Genomic DNA, 17142 nt, shown 5'->3' on the forward strand with positions numbered 1-17142 from the left:
TGACAAAACGATATTTGTTTATGCACTTTAGGATTTAGATAAAACGAGTTCCAGGACTGAAGGTTACCGAGTCCATCTATGTCAAATGGTGCCCCACATCAGACATGTGTATCTTACATAAGATACATACAGTTACATATAGATCAACAATTTGACATCAGCTAGCTTCTTTTGTCTTTCCTCTTTGCTTTGATTTTTTATGTTGGAAAATCGTTACAAAATGTTAGTTCATGAGGAGGTTTTACGCCTAGGAACAAACGAATGACTTTATCTTGAGTATGGATAAAGTAATACGCGCATTTAAAATTTGATTGCTATGATATTTCATACTTGTGATCATTATTTTTTTTAACAATGTAGAGATGTGGCCGGCGGTGTTGTCGACAGCACTGGAACGCACAATAGCTGTCGGAAGTTGCAATAAGCACTAAGTCGATGTTGCACGCCATTCTGAATGATCGAGTACGATTTGCTTACAGAACATTATCAACAATGTAGTTTTGTAAACAACTTAGAGTATGTACAAAACAATTTCTTATTCCACCCTAGCTTTATCTGGAGCTGAACAGAATACCTGCGCTTTGATGGCAGTTAATAGAAAACACCGTTATGATTGGTCAATATATAATCGACCTTGTACAATTACATGTAAAGATTCAACATTTCTTTTATAAACACAGCTGTTAAGATATAAGGTTTCACTAAGTCAATACTTTCTTATATTTTACCGGTAAAATGTAACGAGGTGGAATATCCTTTTAAATTACTCTGACCACTCTCCTGATTAGATTATCTTTCAAGTCCCTGCCCAGTATATCGGATTGTTGTTCAATGGGCTGAGAGCCAAGATTTAAACGCACGAACGGTTGCATGGAAAATAATAATTGACTGTTTCTTATCTTCGTAAACATGTTTTGAACTAGAATTGTACATACCGATCCTTCTGACTCGTGGCGGATAACTGTCACTGCGTGTGGAGGATTTTCGTGCATTTGACATTCCACAGGGAAAGGTGAAACATTATCTGTTGATTTTAAAGCAAACACAAAATAAACATTTTATTTTAAGTAAATAAATGTATATTTGGAAAAAATGGGTTACATATTACGATGAGAAATTAGTTTTTGCTGATTTAGCAAAATAAGTAATCACTTTGACTAATATTGAAGACATACAATTGGTATATCACACACGCAATAGGAACGTTGTAGAAATATAGGAATAATTTGATTTTGGCTATTTCTCTAAGGTGCTATTTTTATGGTTTGTCGTATAACGTTAAACAAGACAGCACAAAAAAGTGATTACGTCATATACCGCAATGTTAGGCGCGTTATTTGTAATTCCAACTTCAGATGTGTTGAAGCGGTTCGGTAATGAAATTACAGCGGAAATAAATAAATAGTCTTTAATTAAAAAAACACTGTTTTCTGTCCTTTTAGATTTTATTAATAAAGACTAATCATGATTATTTTGGGAGTTATACTATGCATACCCGAANTCTATATTAAAACTCGTCCTAAAATGTTACCTTTTACCCGGATTTGAAATAGAAAAATGGAATATTATTATAAGACGTACAGTATGTAAAATCTAGTATTTAGTTCAGAAACTGGCTATCATTCACTGCTGTAAAATTACTTAAATGAATAATATTATAGTCGCAAATTTATGGTGAAGGCACCAAGAGTAGTTTCCTTGGGTCTGGAGAAAAAAGCTAAATTTGTTTTATCATAATGAAAAATAAATCACTGTACATGAAGGTGATTCTTAGTGTTAAGAGACGAAAGGTACGGACCAATAATGCAATATGTAAAACGTTCGTTCAACAAACGATGAAAGGATAAATAGTTTTTTTTCATTTTTTTTTTCTTCATATTTTTCTTTTCAAAACTTAGGGGAAAAAAAGAGAAGGATAAGATTGTAAATCTCTATTATAAATAAACGATTTTGTTGTTACTTTGGTCTCCATCTCTTGGCTCCGGACCGTCGGGGTCCAACATGTAGGTATAGCTGTAAGTCCTCCCTCGATCCCTCAGATACGACTCGCAACTCGCCTCAAATGCTGCGAAAAGTCAGTTCAATGACGACAATAATAAGTTAATATAATCATAACCAATACATACATTTTACTAACAATATGACAGGAAAGTTGCAATATAATAATGAAATAATGTTAGATAATCTCATACTATAATTCCTTTGAAATAGATAATTGAGAATATTTTTTATGAAAGAATTGTGTTGAAGTTTGTGTCCTTAAAACAATTTTCACATTGTTATATTATAATATGATAGGTTTAACAATCACACTTATCATAATCAATGTTTATACAATTATAAATTTTAACCACTTCAAATACTCACAGAAAGATTGCTGACTGCACCTCAGTGATGACAGAGTATATGAAGCATTCTGATTATCTGATGTTCCTATGTCATTAAAAAACATAGCAGTAATTGGTAAATTTTCTTTGTTGAATTCCACACCAAAATCCATCCTTGTTTCGCCATCTTTCACATTACAATTACACGATTCGGCTGGATCAGAACATGATCCTGTTAAACCACAAGGACACATCCCCGTCTGACTCAAACCTCCAGGGAAGAACTCCCTCATCTGACTTTTCATATTGGTGAAATAAAAGCCTTTTAAATCAGAATTCTGCAAATAAAAATAGGAAAAATATATATCTAATATTTGGTTTATGTACCTCTAGTGTGTTTGTGCTTGCCTAGGTCAACAAGATGATGAGATGAAAAGTACCCCATCAAAGAAATGTGGTTAAACATATTCAATATTTCCAAAATTGATACATTTATAAAGAAAGCCAATACTATTTAATTAAAAATAAAACAACCTCAAGTATTCTTTTATTTCATTTTTTAATTATTGGTATTTAAAACATCAGTTGAGAGATTTTCAATTTAAATTAATTAGTGATTTTTTAATGAAAATTCTCTTTTGTCAATGAATTCAAATCGTCTTCAATATTCATTGTTGTTGTTTTTTTGTATTTATTTGTTTATTTATTTTTAATGACATAAATATTTGAAACATCAACGGAGCAATTGTCGATAAAGATATGAAGAAAACATTGGAATAATTCACTTATGATAAAAACGTACCATACAAGATATGAAAGTTTTCCTTTCTACACGTATTAAACGTGTCGCGACGTTTCAAGACCGACTGGTCCCTTTGTCAAGCTTTGACTGAGTGAGCGATTTTTATTTTTTACCTTTACAACGATGTGACGAAATTGGAATTATTTTTATGTCACTCGACCCGAGACATAACAGGGGAGGGGGCTAGTCTACACCCTACATGTATCTTATCTGATGCAGTATCGATAGGCGAAACGTCTCGGGTCGAGTGACATGAACAAATATATAATTTCGTTACATCGTTGTACAGGTCAAAATAAAAATCACTCACTCAGTCATAGCTTGACAAAGGGACCAGTCGGTCTTGAAACACCGCGACACGTTAAATACGTACATTATTTTTATAGAAAGTAAAACTTTCATATCACATATTTCCAAACTGATGAATCTTACTGAACATACCTTACAAGTGTACGAAGCCTCTTGTACACAAAATTGTGAGAAGTCGACGATCTTCTGAACTACGTTGTTTTCAATTGTATACTCAATAGGGTTTAGTCCTGAACCGGTGGGGAGGGAGGCAACGAGTCTAAAGAAAAACACAAATAATCAGGTCGAACTGGCTATATCAGAATACACGCCGGATACACTTCATATTGTATATGTTGGTCTTACAACATTCATACAAGTTAGAGATTGTATTTAATCTTTTAATTTACCGAAACATCTACTATGGATATGTAGGAAAACGAAACCTTCCGAAATGTTTGCTATCACCAGGACTCCATGATGTGATCACATATTGTTACTCATGATGTCGATAAAGCGGTTTTTAAAGGCCGGGTACTCTTAATAAATAAATATTTTCCATCTGTTAACTATTTTCTAACGATGATTTTGAGAAAAACTCATATTCTCAGGAATTATTGATGTCAATGAAAATTATATGGTTTTTATGTTTATGATATTGCATTTGGGTATGGAATATCATTAAGTTTCGAATGCCTTTTATTTATCAAATATTCGTAGTCTTTAATATACTGTTGGATACAAGTTCGCCAAATTTTTAACCGAAGAAAATATGATTTTTTTTTTAAATTAGTTAAACATTATTTAAAACTTTGAATGCAAGTGGGGTTTTTTTACAGAATGTATAACAATCCCAAAGAAAAGAATGGAAATATATGTATGCCTTTTCTCGCGTTTTTATGTGCAAATAAAGTTAATTTCAAAAATTTACATTTTTCTTCTTCTAAGGTCAGTGGCAAAAGATTGCAAAGGTACATCAAATACAACCAAATAATATGAGAATAAATTTACTTATATGATTAAGAGATTTTCTAACTTGACGTCACCATTTCACCCCTCTAATTTTGACTAAAAATTGACTATCAATCCCAGACCTTCATACATATATCATCCCGAGTGACCAGAGGCTCGAGAGCTGATATCAGGCGAGGGTTGATAACGGGTAGAATATGGAAATGGTCATACCATGACATTGTTATCATAATTATTCTAAAAAATGTCAGTATTTCAATACAACATAAAAATCATAACACACAAGGAGTAATAGAGGCGTGAATGTCAATTGTGTTTAATCGGAAGTAATACGGACGGGTAGATCAGGCACGTAACGGGCAGGTATGGAGTGTTCCAGCGGACATGGGTCGGTCTGAGATACAGACTATGTTCAGCTAGCAGTATCACGAAGGCAAAACAACCTATACGACGGACAAGTACAGGATAGGTTGACTTATGTATTTAGGTATGTGATGTTTAGCAAACCAACGTGTCATTGACCAATGTGTGTGAGTTGGTGATGTGGAGTAAGAAAGTGATACATTGATCTGAATGAATGGGATGATAATGACGGTACTTACGGTACGACAGTGACTCCAACATGTGGGTAAGTCTCCATGTCACAATGTACTAATACAGGCTCCCCATCACCATCTGGACCGTCAATGTCTATAACGAGGGCACCGTCCTTCTTCTGGTTCAGTCTAAACTTAGCTTCATCACAGTCCTTTGGAATATCTTAAACAAGCAGCATCGGCATTGTTAGTTATTATAGTTAACAAATACCAATGTAATATATAACATCCCCGTATGCATGATATAATGAATATTACTAAAACACTTACATAGGATGTCAAATAACGTAATCATATATACAGCACTATACCATTATACGTGCCAGTGGTACACTAATCTGCAATATATTGTCGAGTCGTTTCCATAAAAATAAATAAATCACGCATTCTACATTGTCACGTCTGAGTTTTAAAGATTTACGACATCTATTGTGAATACAAATATAATTTGATAATATTTAAGTGATTTGCAAATACAAGCTAGGAAGAATCACTACACACACAGACATATAAAATATCAACCAAAAGATTATGAGAAGTTCTTTTTACACAACCAATAACATTTTCTATGTTCACCTTTGTGTGCTTACGCTTCATTGGTCATTTGTCTGATGAATGTGACAGTGAACATATCGTACGAGTCATCGAAACGACACATAGAAAATTTTATTGGTTGTAAAAGGTTTCGGACTACACACAAAGATATATAATACTTACCAAAAAGTTTCGTACTACACACAGAGATATAAAATACTTACCAAAAGGTTTCGTACTACACACAGAGATATAAAATACTTACCAAAAGGTTTCGTACTACACACAGAGATATATAATACTTACCGAAAGGTTTCGGACTACACACAAAGATATATAATACTTACCAAAAGGTTTCGTACGTACTACACACTGAGATATAAAATACTTACCAAAAGGTTTTGTACTACACACAGAGATATTAAATACCTACCAAAAGGTTTCGTACTACACACAGAGATATTAAATACCTACTAAAAGGTTTCGGACTACACACAGATATATTAAATACCTACTAAAAGGTTTCGGACTACACACAGAGATATCAAATACTTACCAAAAGGTTTCGTACTACACACAGATATATAAAATACTAACCGAAAGGTTTCGGACTACACACCACCGGACCAATCTTTGTCCGGAACTTTTGACTTCCTGTTAATTTCATATGGACTGACTGTACCGGTAGTAAGTCCCGTCGTAATATTTTCCCGCCATCTTCCACCAAGCTGGCAGAGCCATCACAGTTACAGTTAGATCCCCGTACTTGACAGAATCCATCTAGCTGTCCGCAGGGGCACTATACACAGACAAACAAGTAACAAAGTGAATCGTTATTTTACTGGAATACCCTTGATTTCAGTACTGTATTCTAGCTATATTTCCACGTGTGATAGTGAAAACACGGCGTGGATCATTGAAGTCAAGTATGTTTTTAAGTACCATTGGATTGACACTTTCGTTATCGGTAGGAAAACATTTTGTAAATATCATCGTTCCGTGCTTTTCGTGTCGGATGTAACTTTATCATTCTATTAATAAATGACGACTCTCCCTAAAATCTTTCCAACTATAGACGAGCATCCCTTCGTAGAAAAGCATACCATCTTTAGACGACCTCCCTACGATGGCAAATTATCCAATCTTTAAAAACAAACTCCCTTCATGGGAAAGCATTCGATGAAGTGACGACTATCTATAGACTACCCTTCCTACGCAGAACACCTTTCAATCTATAGACGACCCTTCCTACGCAGAAAACAATTCCATCTATAGACGACCCTCCATACGCAGAAAACCTTTCCATCTATAGACGACACTCCCTACTCAGAAAACCAATCCAACTATAGACGACTCTCCCTACACAGAAAACAATTCCATCTATAGACGTCCCTCCATACGCAGAAAACCTTTCCATCTATAGACGACACTCCCTACTCAGAAAACCAATCTAACTATAGACGACTCTCCCTACACAGAAAACAATTCCATCTATAGAAGTCCCTCCTTGAAAACCATTCCATCTATAGATGACCCTCCCTACGCAGAAACCATTCCATCTATAGACGACCCTCCTTACGCAGAAAACCATTTCATCTATAGATGACCCTTACCACGCAGAAACCATTCCATCTTTAGACGACCCTCCCTACGCAGAAACCATTCCATCTGTAGACGACCCTCCCTACGCAAAAACCATTCCATCTATAGACTACCCTCCCTACGCAGAAAAATTCCATGTAATAATAGAAAGACAACTCTTTCCTTATATTGTTTTAAACTTTTATGGACGACTCTCTATGCATACTATAATTTTATTTATCTGCAACCCGAATCTGATGCTGTGCTTTTCGTTTCTAAAATCTATAGTTGACCCTCCCCGAGTCTTTTATGATGTCATTTACTATTTCATCTCACATTTTACTCAATCAGTCTGTATTCATGTTTCTTTCACTTCATCTGTGGGCGACCCTCCCTATGTATCTTGTATGACTTCCCATAATCCAACAGTGGACATTTTCGTGTGTGGAAATATTCGCATTATGACTCTTTAAAATAATCGCAGTGTGGAAATGTTCACACATCTTTGAAGCTTTTTAATCTATCATCTTTATAATTGATAAAAATATTCGTATGCGGAAATTTTCGCGCTAATTTACTAAATGGAAAAAAACTCGTGTATATCCACACCCGCGAAAGCATCTGCTTGTATAGTAGCCATGCTACCTAAAGACAAATTCCTTATATCATGGGTGATTTTCATTACCATGCCTTCTACAGACGACCCTCCCCATGTCAGTTGTTTATCTCCATTGCCGTCCACCCAGTAGGTATTCCCTCCCAACATCACTGCATTCCAACGACACTGTGCTCTGTAACGGTAAATATTGAACCAAGTTCATGCAATCGTGAAGACATGTGAATATCATCATATGAATCGAAATGAATGTCATATTGTAACTTTCCCAGTCTAAAAATATACGTTCATGCAGTATTTTATCTTATGTGTAGAATATAAAATGACAGTCAAAAACGTATTATTTTTATAAAGGAAATGAAACGACCGAAACTTGCTATTGTGAACAGCAATTTGTGGTCACATCACCAAGTGACCAATCAGAGAACTTGTAACTCAATATAAAATCAAATTTGAAATTCGAAATGAGGCATTTAACGACGTTCTGTCGTTCACTTTGTCTGTAATAATAAAAATGATAATAAGACAACACGGAAATTGCGTAACACAAAACAAAGATTTCCAAAGAATATTATTTTGTAACAATTATGATCTAAATGAGACTGGTTTTATATATGTAAGGTTAGCTCAATCACAACCTGTTCAGTAAAATTCTAGATACAAGATGACACATTTCTCAGATGTAATTCTGAATGTTTGAAATAAAATTCTTAAAAGTTTTCAAAAGAATATATCTGACAAGGTACATTGTATCGCCTGTAATATTTTTTTCACAAATTCTGTGAATATGCCTCGTTGCCAAAGCTTTGTATATAGCTTCACCATGACAAACGCACTGAACTCGACTGGGAAAAGAACATGGTAAGAAAGACCTAAAAAAAAGCATACGCCTCGACTCTGAACGTTGACGACACGTGCGCGTAGTATTGTTTTTATGTTAATCAAATTGATAAATACTTTAAATCTATTCAATTTTTGATTTATTTTTAATTATAAGCGAAAGTATTTTCGGATACCTTTTGTATGCTTAGAGGACCGAAAGTTTAAACACGTTGGCATCATTAAAGGAGCATCAGGGATAAATGTAAAACCGTAATGTTCAATATGCGTATTGTTGTACGTTAACAAATTTGAATGTTATGTTAGACGAAGTTTACTTACGCCACCTCCTGGTAACAATATTTAGAAACATTCGCTATCTTCTTTATTTGGTCCAAGGTTGCCAGGTATTCCAAATCAAAGTTGGGAGCCCACGGTGACACAAACTTGACACCGACCTTGACTTTTACTATGGTGACACCAATGTTGTCTGAGCGCATGTCACACTCAACCGTAACGGCGGGGATGGGTCCTGTGCCGTCAGGGTCGATAAGGTATTGACCGGACTGGGACTTTGAATTTTTCTGTAGAATCGCATCGCACGTTTGTGGCACCACTGTAGAAAGCAATAGAGTGTTAATGACTTTTAAAACTATCACTGTTAGNTTTTTTTGGGGGGGGGGGGGGGGGGATAAAGAAAGGAAAATGAAAACGCAAAATTTGCGTTCATGGAAACTTCAAGAAGTAGAAGTAATATGCTCACTGAAGATTTCAGGAACCTCGGTGAAAGAAAGCTTGAAAGGGGAACATCACAACGTTCATAAAGATCATTCAATCTCGGGGGGAAAATAAAAAGCATCTGTAGTTCTATCTATACGCCAGCCTAAAAACACTACGTATATAGAGTGTCTATAACTTTTTTTAATTGTGTACACGTTAATGTGTGGCCATACCTGTACAAGTTAATCCGTTGCCTTCGTAGCCAGGTTTACAGCTACAATCGAACGAGCCTTCGTTGTTAATACACTCAGAGTTGATGTGACAGTTGTCATCCCCTGTCTCACATTCATTTATATCTGGGGAAAAACAGACGGTTGGCAATTTACCGTGGCGTCTATACCATTTTTAGCATGAGTTGTTATGTGATTAATATATATATATCATGATATTATGATTCTGATAAGTGAGTGTATTTATTGTAGAAGTTATGGATGCTAAGGTAAACGTTTATACCTATGTTTATCTATGAAAAACATATTACAATCGTAATTCACATACATGTATATATTTTGTCGCCGAATATATCTGGTATGAATACTTTGGCTGTTTTAAAAGGATTACAGAGGATTTTTGTTGATGTTTTTTTTAGCATATTTCCAACAATACCCATTGAAATAATGTATACCTGATCTTGTACATAAACAAAGCCGAATGGGGTTTAAATCTTAAAAGTTCTTTAATTTAAGTACATGGTACCACCGCAACAGCTACGATCACACAGAGGGGTTTCCATATCAGCGGGTTTTACGGCTCAAAGTAGTATCCCTTGTATATAAAAGATAAGCATCAGAAAAGTATTTTTATTCAGGTTTAGAGATACTTACGTTTGAGATGTAATCATTTTTCACATTGATACAGTGTAATTACAATTCTTGAATTGAAACATAGGTAAAGTGTAGGATTGGAAGTAGATTTAACTTTTAATTCTACACTTTACCTTTCATAACACTGCATAATAATGACTTGTCAATTCATCGTTCATGTAGTAGTTACCTATACAGTTGATGCCGTCACCACTGTAGCCGTCGTCACACACACATTGCTTCAGGATACACTTAGCGTGGACGTGGCAGTTTGAGTCCACCCGACATATTTCTGACGATAGTGAATACAAAATAAAATTAGACTTGTAAAAAAGCAATGCATTTCCCTATGAATATCTGCAATACTTATTTCAATAATATTGAAACCAGATTTTAATTTACCGGATTACATTGATTACATGGACGTGACAAAATGACTAACTTCCGCTAAATAGATATATTATACAAGTTAGAATTAATTAATTAATTAAGAAATAAACCCCGAATTTGTGTTGGAGGAGGAGGAGGCGGAGGATTTATTATTTGTTCTAAAATTGTTAAGATAGACATTTAGATATGCTATTGCGATTTTGAAATTGTTTCAACGACAAATAACGTTCCTAACAAATACAATACTAAGTATAAGGAAAGGAGAACCAAGGTGAACCAACTGATATTAATGATCTTCAGTCTATTTCAGTGTTTTCTTCCTGACAGGTCGTATTTTTGTCATTTGTATACTTACGCTTGCAGTAGAATCCGTCTCCCTCAAAAAAAGCCTTACAGGTACAGGCAAAGGAACCAGGAATATTGTTACAATTAGCGTTTTCATCACAGCGATTCTGCTTACACTCATCGATATCTACGAAACAAAGTTAAAATATTCATCTTTTTTATTTTCAGTTCCTTTTGAAAAAGTCAAATAATCATGACAATATCTTTGGCACAGAAAATGACACTGAACGTAACGACATAAGGCAATTCGTATGTTCATGTTCTGAATCGTACCGTTACTAAGACTTAGTTTGGTATTACATTGATTTTTATATACTTCTGATCTGAATAAGTGTTATCACTTGCGAGTAATAAAGGATTCAAATATGATTCAAGTCAACAAAAAAGAAAAAGAAAGACCAAAATATTTGCCACATAACATTATTCAAAGGTATGTATTTCATGATTTTATAAATTATATAGAAATGATTCTCGGAAAACCTCCCTTCACTGTTTTCCAAAAATCTCGTTGTGAAAATATTAATTAATAATTTTAAATAATTGAAACATTTATCCTATATAAACGTTATTTTTTTGGCAATTGAAATTCGTTAATCAACTGAAGAAGTATTGGAAAGTGTAAATACAAACACAAAATTCGTTACACACAATATGAATATTTTGATGTAACGGTTAAAAAAAATTAAAAAAATACTTTGTTACATAAATTTTTTAATGATAAAACTATTCATTTAACGTCCTATGCTAATTGCGAGTTGCATGGGTGAGACAGTAGCATATACTTTATATACCAGCACAAGATCGTGTGGATAGAACCAGTTATGTATTCAATTGTGAATGAAAACAGTGTCAATACATAAACGTTAGTCTAATAAACACTGTCAAATATACTTCAAAAGAACGTTAGACAGTTTTATTTGTATATTAAATTTGGTTGAAAGTCTATCTTCTTAAAATGAGGATATGACGGTTTCCGTCAACAGGTCAAAATATAAAAAGTTGACTTGATTGTATTGCAGGTATAATGGTCAACAAGAAGTAAACCAGTCGATGATAGTTACCCAAGGGGATTTATATTTCACCGTACTTAACTATGGCTTTGATGTCATACTGTAATTGAAGACAATGTTTCGGGAAGCTTTCTCGTGTTATTTTTAGGAATTTTGTTGTCTTCTCCAATACTAACCTTTGCATGCTCCCGTCGAGTCATTCTGCGCATATCCAGATCTGCACTGACAGATGTTATCAATGCAATCGGCATCATATTCTAGGCAGTCGTCGTTTCCAGAACACGAGATATTTTTAGATCCAATTACTACAAGAGAAACATGAAACATTTCCTATTTTAAAAACGAAAAACTGTTTTTAATGGTTTGTAGTAATCATAGTTTAATTTATTTCTAATAAAAATGTTAACGAAAGTCGTTATATCATTAAATATATATATATATGGATAAACTATCCTGTAGTACATTTTACGATCGTCATTGTAATAATATGGAATTAGAGTACCTGGTTGTGCTTACACTCAGGGAGCGTACTTGAGTATCGTAGTGTTTCAGGACCTAGACTCGCGAGCATCAAGTTTTGCCATTGGATATCATAGCTGGATATTTCTACAAACTTACGAAATGTCCTAAAAAAATTATGATGCCTCCAAAGGAAAATACAGAAGATGACATTTAATTTTATGATAATTAAGGAACTTTCGTGAAACAAAGCCAGCAATTTTAAGAAAATGTTTGGCCCAATCGTTAACGATCCGGCTTTTCAGAGATGGCTGTGGTGAGATCACCGAGATCATAGAATCATGAATTTTGAAAAAAAAAATCTCCTTCCGCATTTTCTTCTATTGCTTTATTTCAGTCGGGTTTACGTACTTAAGCAGCCGGTGTGATATTCCCCTTGAAATCCGTCCCCGTCAAATCCGCTCTTACATTTACAGGTCTCAAACACACCCTGTCTATCAATACAGTCAGCGTTTGGGTCACAAGTAAAGTACTCGTGAAACGAGCACGTGTCATTTTCTGCCGCCTCTGCAAATATAAAAGATATTCTGTGTTAGATCATTCATTGAGAAACTCTCAAATAAATCAACACCTATTTCTCTCCCATGTCTGTTCAATTGACCATTATAGTTGATAAGGAATTTTACAAAGTTTGTAGATGGTTTTGTTTCGGATAATCGCCGTCGATGCGACGGTTTGGAATTTAGAACAAAAAAAACTATGCATAGGCACTTCACAATGTCTTTTCCTTCGACATATACGTAAATCGTACCCGATTAGGAATTGAACAAAACTGTTATGAACTATTTTTATTAGTCGTTTCTGAGGCGTTTTGAATTAACAAAAATCAAATATAATATTTATATAGACTCTCTACATTTGTTACTTGACTATCAAATTGTGCTGCAAGAAATGTAGAGCATTTGTGCATGTAGATATTCGACAGAAACCAAGAAAACTAATACATTAACAAAATAGCGGCCGGAAAACCTAGAGAGTAGTATGAACGTGTTTGGCCTGGTATGCATGTCTTCTGTTGTTCACCTGTTTTAAGGTTCAATATACAAGAAGTGGATTTGGGGATACTTCGTTAGTGTTATGTTTTTAATTAATACAGTTTAGTTGGATATCTATTTGGACAATTATGAATGGCAAATTTCAATATTTAATTGAATTTTTGTAAATTGTGAATATCCAATGTCTGAGCAAAACTGAATCTGGTTATGCCATAAATCTACGTATAATGGTATCTCGAGAGTTCAAGTTCTCCTTTGCATTTTACCAGAGCATGTAATACTCTAGACAATCAAGTATTTGTATATCTTTGATAATCAAAATGACATGTTGTTTATACTAATGGTTCACGTACCGGTCACAGTTGCCATGGCTACCAGCAGTAGGACGGAGACAAAGGTAACACTGGACGTCCGCATCTCCATCATCTTGACGCCCGATCAACAGTCTAGAAACGCAAGAAAACCGCTATAGTTTGTAACATATCATACATTTTGAATTACTTGACAACACAATTGTTTTTAGTTCATTGTTTCATCAAGCTAACCACATCACATTAATATCGCTCAGGCTTTTGCAAAGTATCAAGATCTGTCACCCATAGATCATGTTTGGTGTCCAAGGGAAATGAGTTCGACACCGCCAAAATCAAACGTTCGAGCGTTGATGTATTTGTGGAAAAAACACTCCCGTTGACATCACTAGCCGCCAAACTCTTCTACCTATTCGATTTACTCAAGGTATATGTTGATACCATTAGGCCTCTACAATTTATATGTAATTGGTTCCAAGCTCATCAACCTCGTTTATACAGTGCATTATATACATAACAAAGATATTTAGACATAAATGAACATTTATTGGACTTATTATAAGAGTTTCTTAAAGTTGTAAATTGAAATTTTACACGGATCTGAAGAACCATTAATAATTTTGTTACCTTAGTTATATTTCTGTGTTGATATTATGTTCAATTGAAAGTTATTTAAGAGCAGGCAAATTTGAAATCCTGTCTTTCTTAAGTTTAAATAGTATAATTAACATATCACATTTGTTGTCGATGGATTTATAGCTAATTTGTATGTAGGGTATATGAACCAATTACGAAATATTTAAATCTATTTCACAAATATGAACAAAATAATGATTATCATAAGAACCTAAAACACATTAATAATTGTACATGTCCTGGTTTTTGGATAACATATGCAAGAACAAAAAGGTAAATAAATCGACGTCGCAGGTATCATTTGCTGTTTAAGGTCGTGTTATCATACAATAGGAGATAGGTCATTGCGATAAATATGTATTTTTCTTACAATTTTTGAAGGTCTTTGCAGTACCAGCTGTGAATCTAGAGCAAAACGTCTAGAATATGTCGTGACATTTGGCATTTGTGCGTAGTTGGTATTGACGTTTCATGTATGTGGTTCTTTCTTGTGAACGTTAATGGCTTGTTAACAAATAGCTTATTTCATATTTACTGGCAATAAGTCATAAATAAGAAAAGCCGTCTAGTGGCTTTCAGGTAATAATGTAGTTTATTGTAATGTCATACGGACACAATGACAGTCTGCCGTAAGATGTCAAGGACGTGAATGTAAATGGCCAGAAATAAAAAAGGATGACGATGATTCCAAATCATCATTATAGTAATATGGAATTAGAGATGAAAGGTATAAAGAAGTTTAGGCGATAATGGAAGCATCTGTCGAATAAAACGTTTGATTGTGAATACATTTTATCACTTTTTGTATATGTTACTATATTTGAATCCTTTCTAAGCTCTTAGTATTTACATGCAGCAATCGAGAAAACAAATATTTCGTCAAAAATTAATGGTCTCTTAGGTCGATTTTAAAATCGCATAACACAGCTATGGCCAACAAAAATAACGACTGGCTTTCTCCCTGTCTCCTGTTGCAGTTTAATTATTTTTTCAGCTCTTTTCATAAATGTGGATTTCCTGTCATGTATTACTAGTTCAAAATATGATGCTCGTAATTTTCCGATGCAATGTTTATATGTATAGCATAATTTTATCTCTACACAAATGTGTGACAATTCATACATGTATGTGTTTCGTTTTTTTCATTAAATATAACTAAGTAGGTTTATTACAGATAAACGCATATTTTGAGTAGCTGCTTGGTTCGCCTTCCCGATCGGACATGAATGGTATGGGTCACCTGTCCGAACACATGGGTTTTCTGCGGGTATTCCAGTGTCCTTCCACATCAAGACCCCCTTTACGCGCTTCCATCTGGGTCAGCAGGAGTGATTAATTTAATTTGTTTCTTTATTGTAGTAAAACAAATTAAGTTTATATAAAATATGCATACTTAACTACCTGTTTAATTTCGAAATTAACCAGTTCTCTTTTTATTTTTTTTAAATTCAACAAAAAAAACTATTTTTTATACCTTTTGCTGTTATCACATGATCTTTTGAATATAATTTTATTCTATATATCGTACTCGTTTCGTCTTCCATAGGAGCAATGCGCTTTAAAAAATATCTACATTGTATGATATCAGTGAAATACATAATATAATATTTGTCACGCAACTTGACTTTCAGTATACAGGAAGTTAAAGGACCCTAGTACCACTGTTAACAACTATAACAACGCATTTAAAACTGGGTTTTTTTCGGCAAGACTATAGCTTTGATCAATAATTTCAAAAAAGAAAAATATTCATTGTTGGATTTAAATGAGAAATAGCAAAGTTAAAAAAAACAATATACAATCAACAACAGTGTTCTGTGAGTACAACTTCACGGGGCTAGACCGTGGTTCGAACACTGGATTGTTATATTATCGTTCTAACCGACTAAGCTACCCGAGCATCGAAAATACCTAAGACAAATTATTCTACTGATATATCCAAAACGGAACTAAGAGGAGGTAACTTTATAAACGAAAAAGAAGATGACAGTGGGACAGGGATCTTTAAACAACAATCTAAGTAGTTAAACAAAGTGATTGACGTCGCCAGCCTATTCTCTCCCCACACGAGTCTACGGTTACAAGGATGTCGATAATGTAATGTCATCCACCTTTATGTTAACAGGATGTCTATTTATTGGATTAATAACTGTTAAATAAATCACCGTGTTAGCTCGTGGTAGGTGAGCAAAGGTGTATAAATAATAGAGTGTAACAATAGCACACAGATCTGGGTAACAGCGGTAGCGCCATATGTCGCCATTTGCCAATGACAAGAGATGACATCGATAAGTACATTCAGGTGTGGTATGGAAAATCGGGACTGATCCAACGGCTTCGTGGTCCCTGCATCTATGTCGGGTCATTCTGTGATCTATATCACCAACAGCAGTTAAATCATATTAAATTTGGACCAATTTAAAAAAGATATATAAATAAATATAAACTCAATAAATGTCAACTGTACGGAAGTGTTTATTAGGGGAAACAAAAAAGATGTCATGACGAGAGACCAACTAGCAATTTATTTCATTGCTTAGACAAAATCGTTATACTGATACTGCATATAAAAACGATTTCATGCTCTAAATCGAGTAAACGCTAGGTAAATCAGACGTCGATCAATAAGCTTATTTTGTAGTCACTTTTTTGTCAGAGTTGACAAGGGAAGTTTTTACGGATTAAATGTATAGGGACTAAATTATTTTTCTTCTTTTAAAGGTCAAGTTTAGCAAATGATCCATTGCATGTTACCAGGAGGTTGCAATAGTAAAGGGGGGGAAATCGGAGTTCTCGTAGATGATTCATACATTTGTCG

The 17142-nt window shown here is 34.3% G+C and overlaps 1 protein-coding gene across 1 annotated transcript in view; it reads right to left on the minus strand.

Moving 5' to 3' along the window:
- LOC110467400 overlaps positions 1-17142 on the minus strand; it is a 75760-nt gene that overhangs the window by 40277 nt on the left and 18341 nt on the right. Inside the window, exons 2-15 of the mRNA XM_021524539.1 lie at positions 13731-13823; positions 12734-12889; positions 12040-12168; positions 10864-10980; positions 10309-10410; positions 9489-9611; positions 8878-9151; positions 7786-7891; positions 6117-6318; positions 4992-5148; positions 3571-3697; positions 2368-2665; positions 1961-2065; positions 936-1024 (exon numbers count right to left, since the gene is read on the minus strand). Of these exons, the coding sequence (XP_021380214.1) occupies positions 936-1024; positions 1961-2065; positions 2368-2665; positions 3571-3697; positions 4992-5148; positions 6117-6318; positions 7786-7891; positions 8878-9151; positions 9489-9611; positions 10309-10410; positions 10864-10980; positions 12040-12168; positions 12734-12889; positions 13731-13803 (2058 nt within the window). The 5' untranslated portion in view covers positions 13804-13823. The remainder of the gene's footprint in view (positions 1-935; positions 1025-1960; positions 2066-2367; positions 2666-3570; positions 3698-4991; positions 5149-6116; positions 6319-7785; positions 7892-8877; positions 9152-9488; positions 9612-10308; positions 10411-10863; positions 10981-12039; positions 12169-12733; positions 12890-13730; positions 13824-17142) is intronic.

Source organism: Mizuhopecten yessoensis, unplaced genomic scaffold (genome assembly GCF_002113885.1).
Source record: "Mizuhopecten yessoensis strain PY_sf001 unplaced genomic scaffold, ASM211388v2 scaffold11173, whole genome shotgun sequence".
NCBI classification, from domain to species: domain Eukaryota; kingdom Metazoa; phylum Mollusca; class Bivalvia; order Pectinida; family Pectinidae; genus Mizuhopecten; species Mizuhopecten yessoensis.